The sequence below is a fragment of the Erigeron canadensis genome, chromosome 1, assembly GCF_010389155.1.
Source record: "Erigeron canadensis isolate Cc75 chromosome 1, C_canadensis_v1, whole genome shotgun sequence".
Taxonomy (NCBI): Eukaryota; Viridiplantae; Streptophyta; class Magnoliopsida; order Asterales; family Asteraceae; genus Erigeron; species Erigeron canadensis.
The window spans coordinates 30,395,952-30,413,464 of NC_057761.1; the positions used below are offsets into that span (position 1 = coordinate 30,395,952).

Genomic DNA, 17,513 nt, shown 5'->3' on the forward strand with positions numbered 1-17,513 from the left:
TAGAAGTACAAGTGATTTCGATTTAACAATCCAAAATCAAAGGATGAATTTTTGGGTGAAAAATGTGGCTGCAAGGTGTTTTAGTGTGAGAAAGTAGAGAGAAGAAGAGAAGGAATAGTGATAGTTTTTCTCTCTCTAAGGTTCTCATCTTTTCAATATATACATTTCCCATATTTAATTGACTTCATAATTGAAAGGACCATTTGCGGACATTGTGAACTAGAACCTTAATGAGCATGAAAGTTTATGAACCGAACTTTATTATCTCATTGCACACTATCATGAACCCGTCATATAAATCAAGATTTTAGATCAAATTGACCTTCTTATAAGCACATAATGGAGGTCTACAGTACATCAAGAACTTAGATAAATTGAACTGTCTGCCATTCTAATGGCAAATGTACATTTTTAAGAACTTAATAAGAACATTTCTAAGACGGTTGTTACAAAAATTGCAGGATCAGAATTCTTCATCATTTCCATAATAAGAAGATTGCTATCATTAATTCATAGTTATCATCTAGTAATTTACAGCCAATAGTTTCCTTCTTTAGTTTATCAACTCATGTATAAATCTCGATATATTGGACATTGTAAGATTCAATTCAAGCAATACAAAACACACAATTCTCATATATTGTTTATCAGTAGGTGACGCGTAGCACAAATTTTTTTCGTTAGCCTCGTATCGTCGCAAAGTAACGATAACGCCTAGACTTTAACAGTTTTTAGCACCCTTTTAAGGATTTTTGTCTATTTTTAGTGGGTTCTTAAGAGTTTTTGGCACTTTTAGAGTATTTTTTTCATATTTATTAGCTCAAATGCATCTTTATAAGCTATATTGATAGGAAAATCTTTCAAAAGTTTAAAATTTGATGCATTGACTAGTATCTCATATTTATTTGACATGTAGAACCAATCTAAAATACATCATTTTTAAAAAAAATTATACTACAAAAATTTAACAGACACATACCTCAGGCTACCCCTAGTATTAGTGTAGTTCTGCCAGTGTCTTTAGGTAGCGGGTGGTTTTCCAGAGACAAACAAGCTTGGGGAGGGAGGTTTTGGAGGGGTTTATGTCACACCCCACCCTAGGCGGAATTGTAGGATATGACGAAAAGATATACCAATAGCACATGGACTTTATAATAGAGTCATACTAAATGAAATTCAAATAAATGTAAATTCCACAAGCGGAAAGTCTAGGCAACATGCCTCAAATATCAAAAGAAGTAGCAAATTTCAAATAGAGTTCAATGTTTCAAATGCAATCTAGAAGTCCATGAAGGATCTCTTTATTGGTCTTCCTAAAGTCCATAAGCTCACTCTCCTTAAGCATTGTTATTACCTGAAAATGAATGCTCAAAAATGTCAACATAACGTTGGTGAGTTTGTAGGTTTAAAGGAATACAAATGAGTTTGTTGTGCATGATATATGAGGTTTGGACAATAGTATAAATATAAACATGTACTAGCATGTATGCCTACCAAATACCGATCAATGCCATCATAGTTTTCCAACAACACAAACTCATCACTGCTTGCCAATAACACAATCACATCACTACTTGCCAACATCTCAATTACACACTGTAATACCAACAACTACCAGCTGGAGTATATAGTTGGTCGATAGATTTCAAATAGTCTTCAATAGATATCAACAGACATCTATTGCATCATAGAATCAACACAAACAAGCTAGCATACACATTTCATAATTACACGTATTTGTTCAAGAAAACAAATAAGTTTTGGCACAACTACTAAAGAAATGAAAAGTGTTTCGAGCATCATTTTCCCTCAAATAAATAAAATAAAAAGGGGTCACGAAACTCACCTCAACAAGCAAGTAGTTATGCAAGTCCAACAAGATCGCTAGAATCTACACAACATATATATATAAACAAGTTACAATTATGGACATGGTCAAGAACCGTCCATTGTAACCCGTATTTGATGATGTACATATATGGCTACTTTCAAAAATATTCACAACTGATTTGTCATATATTATTAAGTTACAAGTCACATAACTTAATATAGAGTATTTGTTTTAATGATTTATGATTGAAATCTATAAGCTCATATTCGCTGAAATTTTTGGTAAATTTATCTATTTTTTATTAAGATGAAACGACCAATTTAAGTTTTCAAATCTTAACTACTATAACTTTAGAGTGTTATAAACTTATTTGAATTTTTAATTAATTTATTTCACACGTTAACTATTTTTAAAAATTACATAATCACAGACTAGTCAGAAAATTCACTGTTTGCGCGCAGAAAAGTTTTATAAAAGTTGAGGGTCTTCGAAGCTTCAAAAAAAATCCAAATTTTTACTGTACACTCTTAACATCTTAAAAATATTTCTGGCAAAAAAATAATCTTCCAGTTCGTAAAATCAACCAAGATATGACTATTTGAATTCGACCTAAATCAGTTCGGAAAACTTAGCTTTGCGCAGTTTTGTTATAAAATTCGTTTGACAACCTTAAACTTCATATTTTGACACGAAACCACTTCCACCAGAAATTAGACTTCCTGAACTTTATTTTAGATACCAAAAATGTGACTTAACCATCTTCCATGACCAAGATACGACCTTTCAAAGTTAACTAACCGAATCTGTCCAGATTCTGAAATAACCCAAACTTACTGTTTTAAAAACTACTACAACTAATATTAATATATAAACTTTTAAATCTTTCCAACACCTATTTATATCTGTTATTATGATTTTCATGCCTTCATAATTGAATTTCTCTAATTACATTAATTATTATGATACAATAAATACATAAACTTTTAACATTAATATGATTTATACTTCAATCTTTTGATTTAACCCTAAAAAAAACCATTTCATTCATTATTATAAATTTTCCATAATATATATTCATCAAATAGTTTACTTATAAATAAAGATTAATAAATAAAAATATAGTTATATATATAAAAAGAAAAGATAAGTAATTTACCCCAAGATTGATGATCACTCCTTAGATACCATGACAAATATAAAATATAATACTATAAGAATTTTAACTATAAACTTATATAAGAGATCTTTATAATAATAATGCAAGTGATTTAAACTCACCAAAATTTCTTTGACAAAGTGATCAAGATTCTTTTTGTGTTTTGTGATGGAGCTTTGTTGTTGTTGTTCGACGGCAGGAGAAACCAAAGAGTTTTTATATTTATTTTTTTTTGTTTAGGGTATAGTTATTATTATATATATATATATGGAGATAAGTGTTTTAGTTAGTTTATGATTAGACTTAATGCATAACAAGAATTCTAATGGAATTAAAATTCGTTGCTCACTGTAAATTGTTAAAATATATATATGACCGAAAATTTTTTACTAAACATATGATATTTTACTATTACTATTACCATCTTACTACTTACACTGATTATATATTATTTTTATAATTATTGATTTTGTTCACCACTAAATAGCGTATACTAATTTATCAATGTCTAGAAATAAATATGACTAACAACTACAAGTCTAGAAATTACGGGGATAGTTATAGTCATTTACGTTTAGGAAGATCAAATATTTCAATCCTAAACTATTGAAATTCAAATAATAGAAATCCCATATTGGAAATGATCACCACATTTCTATGCTTGTTATACTATATAGGTATATTGACTAGTCAAGAAATTTGGAATGTAAGTTAGAGACTATAATAAATTACCAGTTTTGGTGACGGATGTCACAGTCTCCCCTACTTGAGAGGATTTCGTCTTGAAATTCTGTTGGAGTTATAGTTAGAAGTAGTAACATCAAATAGATGTGGATATTTGGTTTTCATTTGATCCTCTCGCTCCCAAGTAAACTCTGGCCCACGCTTTGAATTCCACCGGACCTTTACGATTGGAATCTTACTACGTTTTAATGTCTTAAGTTCTCGATCCATGATCTCAACTGGTTCTTCCACAAAATGTAACTTGTCATCAATCTTAATGTCGTCTAGCCGTACATGCAAAGTTGTTTCCGCGAGACACTTCTTGAGATTTAACACGTGGAATATTTCATGTATCCTACTTAGTTCTTTTGGTAGTCTTAAACGATAAGATACCGGACCAATCCGTTCAACAATTTCAAATGGTTCAACGTACCTTGGTGCCAATTTTCCTTTCCTTCTAAATCGAACCATGCCCTTCCAAGGCGACACTTTAAGTAACACTTTATCACCAACACTGAATTCCAAAGGCCTTCGTCGTTTGTCGGCATAGCTCTTTTGGCGATCTCTAGCTGCTTTCAGTCTTTCTTTAATTTGAAAAATCCTATCTATTGTCTCTTGTACAATCTCCGGACCAATCAAATGACTTTCTCCAACCTCAGCCTAAACAACAGGTGAGCGACATTTTCGTCCAAATAAAGCTTCAAATGGAGCACACTTAATACTTGAATTATAAGTATTGTTGTACGAGAACTCAACTAGAGGAAGGTGAATATCCTAGCTTCCCCCAAAGTCCATCACACACGCCCTAAGCATATCTTCCAAAGTCTGAATAGTACGCTCACTTTGGCCATCGGTTTGAGGATGGTAAGCCGTACTCAGGTCTAAACGTGTTCCCAATGCCTTTTGCAATGACTGCCAAAATCGTGATGTGAAATGACTATCACGATCAGATATAATAGACACCGGAATTCCATGCTTTGCCACTATCCCCTTTATATAAATCCTTGCCAACTGTTTCATTGTATAGCTCTCACGGATGGCTATAAAATGTGCAGACTTCGTCAATCTATCTACTATCACCCAAATCTTGTCATGTCTATTACTAGTTCTCGGCAGCTTTGTAATAAAATCCATGGTTATTCTTTCCCATTTCCACTCGGGAAGTTGTGGTTGAACTAATAAACCCGGTGGTTTATTATGTTCGGCTTTGACCTTCAAACATGTTAAGCATCCACTGACATAACTGGCTATATCCCTTTTCATTCCTGGCCACCAATACAAATCCCTAAGGTCGTGATACATTTTGTCAGCTCCCGGATGAATGGAGTATCTCATACTATGTGCCTCGTCCAAAATCACTGTTCTTAATCCACATGCAAGTGGAATCCATATTCGTCCTACAAAGTACAATACTCCATCCTCTTTACGCTCCATCTGCTGATCTAGATCACGCAACCCTTCTTTTTCTACACTGATATCCTGCAATGCTTCCTCTTGAGCCTGGATTATCATTGTTTTTATATCTGAGTGAATCACCATGATCATTGTCAGTACTCGTTTCAGCTTAATTCTTTCTTTCCTACTTAACGCGTCAGCCACCACATTTGCCTTACCCGGATGGTAGCGAATCTCACAATCATAATCACTAAATAATTCAATCCATCGCCTCTGTCGCATATTCAACTCCTTTTGATCGAAAATATGTTGGAGACTCTTATGATTGGTGTAGATCACACTTTTTGTTCCATAGAGATAATGCCTCCAACATTTGAGTGCAAAACCACTGCACCAAGCTCCAAGTCATGGGTCGTGTAGTTTTTCTCATGGATTTTGAGTTGCTGAGAGGCATAAGCAATAACTTTACCCCTTTGCATTAGTACACATCCCAACCCTTGATTTGAAGCATCACAATAAACTACAAAATCATCCGGACCGTCGGGAAGGGTAAGAATGGGAGCTTTACATAATTTTTCTTTCAGTGTTTGGAATGCTTTTTCTTGCTTATCTCCCCAATCAAACTTCTTATCATTTTGGGTTAACTGAGTAAGTGGTTGAGCGATTTTCGAGAAGTTAGCGATGAATTGTCGATAATACCCGGCCAAACCCAGAAATGAACGAACCTCTGATGGCGATTTAGGAGTCTTCCAATCCTTCACTGCTTCTATCTTACTGGGGTCAACATGGATTCCTTCACTATTCACAACATGACCAAGGAAATGAACTTCTTGTAACCAAAAATCGCACTTCGAAAACTTAGCAAACAATCTCTCCTTCCAAAGTAGTTCAAGAATCATTTTCAAATGAGATTCATGTTCTTTTTTAGACTTCGAATAAATTAAGATGTCATCAATAAATACTATAACAAACTTGTCCAGATATGGTTTGCATACGCGGTTCATCAAATCCATGAAAACTGCGGGTGCATTAGTCAAACCGAAAGGCATGACTAAGAATTCAAAATGTCCATATCGAGTCCTGAATGTTGTTTTTGGAATGTCTGCTTCATTAACTCTGAGTTGATGATATTCGGACCGAAGGTCTATTTTCGAGAAGAACTTCGCACCTTGAAGTTGATCGAATAAGTCGTCGATTCTAGGAAGAGGGTAACGATTCTTAACTGTCAGTTTGTTCAACTCCCGGTAATCAATGCACATTCGAAACGAACCATCTTTGTTCTTGACAAACAATACTGGTGCTCCCCAAGGCGAATGACTAGGTCTGATGAAGCCTTTTTCTTGGAGCTCTTGGAGTTGATTTGACAGCTCTTGCATTTCAGTAGGTGCTAAATGGTATGGAGCTTTGGCAATTGGGGTCGCTCCGGAAATGAGATCTATACAGAATTCGACTTGTCTTATATGTGGTAATCCTGTTAGATCTTCGGGAAAAACTTGTGGAAAATCTCGTACGATAGGAATATCTTCGAGTTTCTTCTCGTTAGCCTGCATTCCCATGAGGTGCTTCTGATTTTCCTCCGCCCGCTCACCATATATAAGCAACATGTCACCATTCCCTAACGGTATACGGACCACCTTCTCATATCAAACTATCTCGGCTCTATGCTTCGATAGCCAATCCATACCAATAACTATGTCAAAACTTCTTAGCGAGAAAGGCAGAAGGTTAATACTGAACAGATGACCCTCTATTTCTAAGGTACAATCACTAACGATTTTATCGACTCTAACAAATTTCCCATTAGCTACTTCAACTAAGTAATAAGTATTCAAACTATTGGCCTCTATATCTAGGTGTGACATAAACTTAGTAGAAACAAAACTGTACTCAGCACCAGAGTCGAATAATACTGTAGCAAAGTGATTGTTTAAGAGGAACGTACCCGTCACAATATTTGGGTCTTGTCGAGCTTCATTTGCTCCCATGACAAATGCTCTCCCACGGGCTTGGTTGGCGTTATTCCCTTGAGTCTGATTCCCTCCATTAGCTATCACTTGATTCTGATTGTCAACTCTCTATCCCTTATTATTTCCTTGATTCTGAGTTCCACCAATTGCTAGTACTTGATTGGGATTATTACCCCTCTGAACCCATGCTCGGTTCAAATTTGGACATGTGTTGCGGTAATGGTTATGACCACCGCACTCATAGCACGTCCCACGGTTATTTATCGGGTTAACAACATTCACCGGAGCCACCTACTTGACTCCCGCTTGACAATCCCTAGCAAGGTGCCCAAATCGGTTGCAATTTGTGCACAAACGGCAAGGTAAATTTTGGAAATGATGGAAATGACATTTTTCACACTTTGGAGCAGAACCCGTATATTCCTTCTTAGTCGAATCCGTTGCCATCAACCCCTTTGTCACTTTAGCTTTCTTATTATTTCCATCAGCATTCTTTGACCCACTTGTGTCAGTACCATCCTTCCTTTTCTCATTAACCTTAGACAATGAGCCATTTCTCACCATTTTATCCGTTAAAGATCCTGCTTTCTGAATAGCACTTTGAATCGTGGTTGGCTCAGTTGCTGACACAAGTCCACGAATTTAGGGAACAAGACCATAGATGTACCTCTTGATCCTCTTTGATTCAGGTCTAACTAGATGAGGTACTAGTTTGGAAAGCTCATGAAACCGATCAGTGTAAGCGGCATGTTTAGCTCCTACCATGTAATGATTCCAAAATTCATTTTCCAACTTCTGCATTTCATTTTTTGGACAGAATTCTTCCAGTAGTAATTCCTTAAACTCGTCCCATGTCATCCCCACAGCCGCTACTCTACCCCTAGCTTGTATCTCAGTGTTCCACCATGTCAATGCTTTATTAGTCAGTGAAACTGCGGCATACTTCACCTTTTGATTCTCTGCACAGTTGCTAATATCCATAACAGCTTCCATTTTCTCTATCCATCTAGTGGCTGCCAATGTTCCTCCCTTTCCATCAAAAACTGGTGGCTTACAATATTGAAACTCCCTATAGGTGCATCCATTATTATCGCCTCCAATGATGTTGTTGTTATTGCCATTCACTTGACCAACACCGATATTATTATTATTATTATTATTCTGATTACCATCATTGTTATTTTCATTATTGTTATTATTGTTCTCAGTATTGTTATTGTTGTTCTCATTGTTGTTATTGTTATTAGTGTTATTGTTATTAGTGTTATTGTTGTTTGCATTAAGAACAGCAGCGGTCACTTGAGTAACAATAGCAGGAATAGCGGCAGCTATTTGCTGAGCGATCATGTTTACAATATCCGGATTGCCACCATCACCTTCTCCATCATTAACCCCATTATTTCCGCCACAACCACCACCTCTACCTCCACGTCCTCCATTTCTTCCTCCTCTATTCATTTTCTACACAAAGAGAAAGGATTTATAAGTACTTGATGATGACTTTCTATAAATAACTACTACACATGGCAAAATTTCTTACACCTTGTCCAATTTGTTAATTGTGTTGAGTTTGATCAGCAAACTTGGTCATATAAGCGCGTGTGTTGTGATGCATTTGTAATTACGTTGCGCACCGTAATTACAACAACATCCCACCACACATGTTTTTATCGTCTAAATTCACATGTCACAAATTCAGCACATCCTTCATAAATAAATGCCATAATACACATAGATCCATATACCAAGCACGACATTTCCATTAATCAATCAACCTAAAAATTTCATAAATCCAAGAAATATCCAAATTCGAAAGAAGGAATCCAAGACATGAGAATAAAATCCAAAAACTAAGAAAGTAAGAAAAGAAGCTAATGCAAAGTTGATAGGATTCCTAGTTAGTCCTTAAAGGATAGCCCTCCCACGTGCAAGTGGCGTCATAAGGGGAGTTGGAGGAAATGGTGGGAGGATAAGGAGCTTGTTGTCGTGCTGGTCCGATCCGGCTCTCTTGAGAGCTTACTGAGCTGGTAGGACTATAGCTTCCGTTATCTTTTATCGCAGCCTTCGTTGTCTTTTCCTTATGAACTCTTTCGGAGTCTGCCTTAGAATCATAGTCCGGGTCTTCTTCCGGCTCACTCTCAGAGTCGACGGTTATAACCGTCTTAGGGTAGTAGTTAGTGTCTTCTGACGGTTCACTTTCAGAGGGAACCCTAGGCTTCTTAGATGGTTCTTGAGCGGGGTTTTCCTTGTTAGCTGCGACGTTCTTTTTACGTTGTCAACGGGCGTATATGTCCCTCCATATGCAACTCTTACGGGCTGTTTTCTTTGTACGTGCCATGGCTAAGTAAAACTAGTTACGTTAATGTAAGAGTCAAAACTTTGCACTACTCTAAGCACATAAAGCTTCATCATAATTAGCAATTAAACGCATATATAAGGCTCACATAACTAGTGCTATCTAATGAAAGTACTCACACATATACGATGCACAAATAGTCCCTATAATGTACACTATATGAGGGTACTTAGGTTATAGTCTAGGCCAAACCACCTAATTCTTTATAACATGGCTTTGATACCAATATGTCACACCCACCTTAGGCGGAATTGTAGGATATGACAAAAAGATTAGCAATAGCACATGGACTTTTTAATAGAGTCATACTAAATGAAATTCAAATAAATGTAAATTTCACAAGCGGAAAGTCTAAGCAACACACCTCAAATATCAAAAAAAGTAGCAAATTTCAAATTGAGTTCAATGTTTCAAATGCAATCTAGAAGTCCATGAAGGATCTCTTTATTGGTCTTCCTAAAGTCCATAAGCTCACTCTCCTTAAGCATTGTTATTACCTGAAAATGAATGCTCAAAAATGTCAACATAACGTTGGTGAGTTCGTAGGTTTAAAGGAATACAAATGAGTTTGTTGTGCATGATATATGAGGTTTGAACAATAGTATAAATATAAACATGTAGTAGCATGTATGCCTACCAAATACCGATCAATGCCATCATAGTTTTCCAACAACACAAACTCATCACTGCTTGCCAATAACACAATCACATCACTACTTGCCAACATCTCAATCACACACTCTAATACCAACAACTACCAGCTGGAGTATATAGTTGGTCGATAGATTTCAAATAGTCTTCAATAGATATCAACAGACATCTATTGCATCATAGAATCAACACAAACAAGCTAGCATACACATTTCATAATTACACGTATTTGTTCAAGAAAACAAACAAGTTTTGGCACAACTACTAAAGAAATGAAAAGTGTTTCGAGCATCATTTTCCCCCAAATAAATAAAATAAAAAGGGGTCACGAAACTCACCTCAACAAGCAAGCAGTTATGCAAGTCCAACAAGATCGCTAGAATCTACACAACATATATATATAAACAAGTTACAATTATGGACATGGTCAAGAACCATCCATTGTAACCCGTATTTGATGATGTACATATATGGCTACTTTCAAAAATATTCACAACTGATTTGTCATATATTATTAAGTTACAAGTCACATAACTTAATATAGAGTATTTGTTTTAATGATTTATGATTGAAATCTATAAGCTCATATTCGCTGAAATTTTTGGTAAATTTATCTATTTTTTATTAAGATGAAACGACCAATTTAAGTTTTCAAATCTTAACTACTATAACTTTAGAGTGTTATAAACTTATTTGAATTTTTAATTAATTTATTTCACACGTTAACTATTTTTAAAATTACATAATCACAGACTAGTCAGAAAATTCACTGTTTGCGCGCAGAAAAGTTTTATAAAAGTTGAGGGTCTTCGAAGCTTCAAAAAAAATCCAAATTTTTACTGTACACTCTTAACATCTTAAAAATATTTCTGGCAAAAAAATAATCTTCCAGTTCGTAAAATCAACCAAGATATGACTATTTGAATTCGACCTAAATCAGTTCGGAAAACTTAGCTTTGCGCAGTTTTGTTATAAAATTCGTTTGACAACCTTAAACTTCATATTTTGACACGAAACCACTTCCACCATAAAGTAGACTTCCTGAACTTTATTTTAGACACCAAAAACGTGACTTAACCATCTTCCATGACCAAGATACGACATTTCAAAGTTAACAAACCGAATCTGTCCAGATTCTGAAATAACCCAAACTTACTGTTTTAAAAACTACTACAACTAATATTAATACATAAACTTTTAAATCTTTCCAACACCTATTTATATCTGTTATTATGATTTCCATGCCTTCATAATTGAATTTCTCTAATTACATTAATTATTATGATACAATAAATACATAAACTTTTAACATTAATATGATTTATACTTCAATCTTTTGATTTAACCCTAAAAAAAACCGTTTCATTCATTATTATAAATTTGCCATAATATATATTAATCAAATAGGTTACTTATAAATAAAGATTAATAAATAAAAATATAGTTATATATATAAAAAGAAAAGATAAGTAATTTACCCCAAGATTGATGATCACTCCTTAGATACCATGACAAATATAAAATATAATACTATAAGAATTTTAACTATAAACTTATATAAGAGATCTTTATAATAATAATGCAAGTGATTTAAACTCACCAAAAAATCTTTGACAAAGTGATCAAGATTCTTTTTGTGTTTTGTGATGGAGCTTTGTTGGTGTTGTTCGACGGCAGGAGAAACCACAGAGTTTTTATATTTATTTTTTTTTGTTTAGGGTATAGTTATTCAATAATTATATATATGGAGATAAGTGTTTTAGTTAGTTTATGATTAGACTTAATGCATAATAAGAATTCTAATGGAATTAAAATTCCTTGCTCACCGTAAATTGTTAAAATATATATATGACCGAAATTTTTTTACTAAACATATGATATTTTACTATTACTATTACCATCTTACTACTTATACTGATTATATATTATTTTTATAATTATTGATTTTGTTCACCACTAAATAGCGTATATTAATTTATCAATGTCTAGAAATAAATATGACTAACAACTACAAGTTTAGAAATTACGGGGATAGTTATAGTCATCTACGTTTAGGAAAATCAAATATCTCAATCCTAAACTATTGAAATTCAAGTAATAGAAATCCCATATTGGAAATGATTACCACATTTCTATGCTTGTTATACTATATAGGCATATTGACTAGTCAAGAGATTTGGAATGTAAGTTAGAGACTATAATAAATTACCAGTTTTGGTGACGGATGTCACAGTTTATAAAGGATTTTTGAAAGATAGTAATATGTATATCGTGGTCAAAAGGGTGTCCAAGACTTCTGAACATGGGATCAAGGAGTATACTGCGGAAATTAAAATAATTAGCCAACTGAGACACAAAAATCTGGTGGAACTCAAGGGCTGGTGCCATGAGAAAAGCGAGCTCCTGCTTATTTACGAGTTTATGGAAAATGGGAGCTTAGATTTACATCTGTTTAAACAGAAAAGCTGGTTGACATGGGACAAGAGGAAAAGAATTGCATATGATCTGGCTTCTGCTTTGTCATATCTTCATGAAGATTGCAAGGAATGTATTTTGCACAGAGATGTTAAATCGAACAATGTTATGTTGGACTCAAATTTTAATGCAAAGCTTGGTGATTTTGGGTTAGCTAGGTTGGTTGACCATGACAAAAACTCTAAGACAACCATGCTGGCCAGGACATTGGGTTACATGGCTCCTGAATATGTGATGACCGGCAAAGCAAGTAAAGAATCCGATGTATATAGCTTTGGAGTTGTTGCACTTGAAATAGCTTGTGGGCAAAAACCCATCGGGTACACGGCTAATGAGGAAAGACAAACAACTTTAGTAGAATGGTTTAGGATCTATATGGGACTGGAACTCTTCTAGAAGCAGTTGATCCGTCTTTTGGCTCACACTACACAGAAGAAATTGAGCGGTTGGTGATCATTGGGTTATGGTGTGCACACCCTCACGCAGACGTACGCCCATCAATGAGGCAAACCATTCAAGTCTTGAACTCTGAAGCTTCCTTGCCTATACTCCCATCAATGATGCCAGAAATAGCATTTAATGCCCCTCAAACTCCTTTATTACTTGGTGATTCTTCAACTACTTCTTTCATGTTTTGCTATTCAATTAATTGTAATTGCAAGCATTTACTTATTAGCATGTGGTGATGTTTATATATGTGTATGATAAGGTTCATGTGAGAATTATTAACATATGAACATTATATATACTATTAGATATAATTTTATAGTGTACGGATTCGTTCACATATACCATTAAGTCATTCACGTATGATATCAAGCTATATTTTAAGAACAGAGTAATGGCCATTTTACATGTAGAGACCGAGAAGCCCAAATGCAACCTGTGATGTGATGAGTTTGGCGCACATTTCAGAGGAGTCAAACTAATACATATGATAACTTAATGTATAAGCAGATCGATTATCAAGTTTTTAGAAGCATGGATCATCTTCATTGTCTGGATTTGAATGACAAGAATGCAAACAAAATAGGATGAAATTTGGATTTGGTAAAAGTAAACGTTGAAACTTGAAACACAATCTTATGTTTTTAAATCAAGTTGTAAAAATGATGTATACACATTAGATGGAGTATGGATTTCAAGTGAGAGTGATAAACGAAATCAACCTCTGATTCAAAGTTAGGTATGCAAATAGTCATCGAAATGTAATGTATGCAGTGGGTCTGAAAATGATTTTGAAGTGTCTGATAATTCAAGAGGTCTTAGTAATGCCCAAAGCCTGAAATTTGGATTTAAATAATGACAAAGATCGATATGCAAACAAAATAGCAAGACATTTCGATTTGGCTTTCAAACATGTTGTATTAAATACAATCTTAATTAGGTTTTAAATACAAGTTGTATTAAAAAATTAAATTGTTGTTGAATAGATGCATTCGATAGAGTATGGCTTTCAAACGAGAGTGACAGTACGTTGAAATTAAATAGCTGAGAAATTTCATGTGTGCAGTGGGTTTGAAAACGATTATGAAAAGTCCGAGAATTTAAAAGGGGCCGAATGATATTTATAAGTAGGCAATGTACATACGATGTTTATGCATATATACTAAAAAAGAAGAGCTTATATACCAGAACTAGCTATATGGCCATCTTAATATACTTTCTTCTTGTCTTCATCATCCCTCATATAACTGATTCACTCAGTTTTGATTTTCCAAATATCAGTCCACAAAATCAGAACACTGATATAGTTACTACGGGTGATGCTTTTGTTACCACCGACGGTATGCAATTGATTCCTTACAAAAACGAATCAGGAGGCCGGGGGATTTACTACAAATCGCTTCATATATGGGACAAAACCTCTGGTGAGCTAGCTAGCTTTTCTACCAATTTCTCATTCGTAATCGAGTCAGCTACAGTTAATGAAATTTATGCCTATGGCCTCACATTTTTCCTTGCTAAGAATAACTCGGTGACAACAAGTAATGCGACCCTGGGTCTTCCGATTGTTAACTAATCCAACACCGAGTTATATCCATTTGTCGCTGTAGAGTTTGATACTTTCTGGAACAAACCATGGGATCCAATAGAGATTTCACCAAATCGTCATGTAGGCATTAATGTTAACTCTCTTAATTCTTCCGTGTTTAAGAAATGGTCGATCAATATAACAAAAGGAGCACACTGTCGAGCTAGCGTTACGTATAACTCTGTGTCGGAAAACTTTAGTGTTTATGTCGTCACTAACGATGTAAATGGTGTAATTGACCTTAATTACATCATTGATCTAAGGAAGGTATTACCTGAATGGGTTATTTTTGGGTTTTCAGCAACAGGCGGCCAGCATTATTTTGAGAAAATTACAGTTTTATCATGGAGTTTCAGTAGTTCAAATCTACAGGTAGACGAACAAACGGAGTCACCACGATCCCCACCCCAAGCCCCGAAAAAAAGGGCAGGTCATAAGGTGGGATTAATAGCTGGATTAGTTGTTGTACCTTCTTTTTTGGCTATCCTTGTTTTTTGTTATATATGGAGGAAGATTAGATACAGAATAACTGAAAAGAGAAATCATAAGAAGTTGACCAAAGACTTAAAAAAGGGAACTGGACCAAAAGAATTTTCTTACAGAGATATTGATCTGGCAACTGATAGTTTTGCAAGTAAGAACAAGCTTGGAGAGGGAGGTTTCGGACAGGTTTATAAAGGTGTTTTGAAAGATGCAGAAACATATATTGCGGTCAAAAGGGTGTCCGAGACTTCTCAACAGGGGATCAAGGAGTATACTGCAGAAGTTGAAATAATCAGCCAACTGAGGCACAAAAATCTGGTGGAACTCAAGGGCTGGTGTCATGAGAAAAGCAAGCTCCTGCTTATTTATGAGTATATGGAAAATAGGAGCTTAGATTTACATCTGTTTAAGCAGGAAAGCAAGGTGACATGGGACAAGAGAAAAAGAATTGCAGATGGCCTGGCCTGTGCTTTGTCATATCTTCATGAAGAATGCAGGAATTGTATTTTGCACAGGGATATTAAATCGAGCAATGTTATGTTGGACTCAGATTTCAATGCAAAGCTCGGTGATTTTGGGTTAGCTAAGTTGGTTGACCATGACAAAAGCTCTGAGAGAACCAAATTGGCCGGGACATTGGGTTACATGGCTCCTGAATATGGGGAGACTGGAAAAGCAAGCAAAGAATCCGATGTATATAGCTTTGGAGTAGTTGCACTTGAAATAGCTTGTGGGCGAAAAGCCATCGAGTACGAGGCTCCTGAAAGACCAGAGGCTCCGGAAAGACCAGTGGTATTAGTAAAATGGGTTCAGGATTTCTACGAGACTGGGAATATTGAAAAAGCAGCTGATCCGTCTCTTGGCTCAGACAACAAGGAACAAATTGAGCGGTTGATGACTGTTGGGTTATGGTGTGCACACCCTCTCGCAGACCAACGCCCATCAATGAGGCAAGCCAATCAAGTATTGAACTATGAAGCTCCCCTGCCCAAACTGAGTAAACTCCCATCAAAGATGTCGGAAATCACTTCTCACCTTCCTCCAAATCCTCCAGTAGTTTATTATACTATGCATTCTGAAATCATACCTTCTTCTTCAAGTTCTCGTTCTAGCACGCCAATTCCCTCAAAGCTCCCTACGTCAGCAGCAACTTCTTCTACAGCTGCGTTGCTCCGTGGTTAAATGTAATTGGAAGAATTTATATGTTCAATGTAATTAGCATATCTTTGATTTGAATTCATGTAAACGTCCACTGAAAACTTAGTATGTGTTTGTAGCAAGTGAATGCTTGATTTGAATAAATGTAAAAGTCACTTTAAAACTTTACATGTTTGTAGCAACTACTAGCAAATATTTGTTTCATTTCAATTTATGTATTAGTCATTTAAATTTTTTTCTCACAGTTAAAAAAGATTGATACGATGGTTGATGATTACTTAATGATCGATTATTATTTATAAGTAACGTTTATTTTCATATAAAGTTCTTTTATGTGTGTTAACCATTTCCAGATTATAGTTACCAAGGTCCTAATGTCCTATCATACTATCTTACTATCTAAATGACTCTTAATATACTTACATTAGTGGGGATAGATGAATCCTGCGTCTTTCATGTAATCATAAATTCTATCGGTGTATAGTAACCTTATATATCATGTTCTTGCCAAATCATCTGTGTAAAATTCATATTAAGGGTAATGATCAATCCTCCTAAGTTATTAGCCTACAAATCCTTCTAATTAATAGGATTGTGACATGTGAAAAATCAAAGGGTGAGATTTGGAAAGAAAATTAGTGGATTACATGTGTTTACAAGTGGATATATTAGGAGGATTTGTTAGAAGGATTTATCATTTTCCTCATATTAAATCAAAGTTGCAGTTCATGTCATCTTTAAGGGTGGGGGAGCGCCTCGCCACCCCTACCCTCCCTCCCCCCCCCCCTTCTATTTAATTTAATTTCTACTTTTTTTTATTAAAAATAATAACTAAACATTTAATTTAATAAATAAAAAATACAACTTAAAACACAACATCAACACATAATCTTTTATTCAAACACATAAAACAAGTAAAACATACAACTTAAACAACATAAACTAAGGCAACGACCATCTGTACTGCTCACAAATGGCGCGTTTTTGTGCCAAATCCATCTCCAACATCGGCCGGCTGAGGTGATTGTGTGGCCTGATCACGAAGTCCATATTGTTCTATCGCTGCTGACTCTGGACCATCCGTGTCATCTCCTCCTCCCGCTTTTTCCAAGCCTCCTCCGCCGCCATATAGCTATCCATCATCGCCTTCTGCATCTGAATCTTCTCCTCTCGAGTTCTCTTTTTATCCTCATTGTCGCATTTCAACTCGGCAACCATCTTCAAGAATTCTTCAGATGTGGTGGAGGCGGATGTAGACGACTGCTTACCCTTAGCTCTACGAC

The 17,513-nt window shown here is 35.2% G+C and overlaps 2 protein-coding genes across 2 annotated transcripts; both read left to right on the forward strand.

Moving 5' to 3' along the window:
* Nucleotides 1-12,341: 12,341 nt before the first annotated feature.
* On the forward strand, nt 12,342-12,950 carry LOC122589589 (L-type lectin-domain containing receptor kinase IX.1-like). The gene has a single exon (XM_043761900.1). The coding sequence runs from the start codon at nt 12,342-12,344 to the stop codon at nt 12,948-12,950; it is 609 nt and encodes a 202-aa protein (XP_043617835.1).
* Nucleotides 12,951-14,199: 1,249 nt separating this feature from the next.
* On the forward strand, nt 14,200-16,254 carry LOC122589599 (L-type lectin-domain containing receptor kinase IX.1-like). Its single transcript, XM_043761913.1, has 2 exons — nt 14,200-14,542; nt 14,612-16,254. The coding sequence occupies exons 1-2, from the start codon at nt 14,200-14,202 to the stop codon at nt 16,252-16,254; spliced, it is 1,986 nt and encodes a 661-aa protein (XP_043617848.1).
* Nucleotides 16,255-17,513: the final 1,259 nt, after the last annotated feature.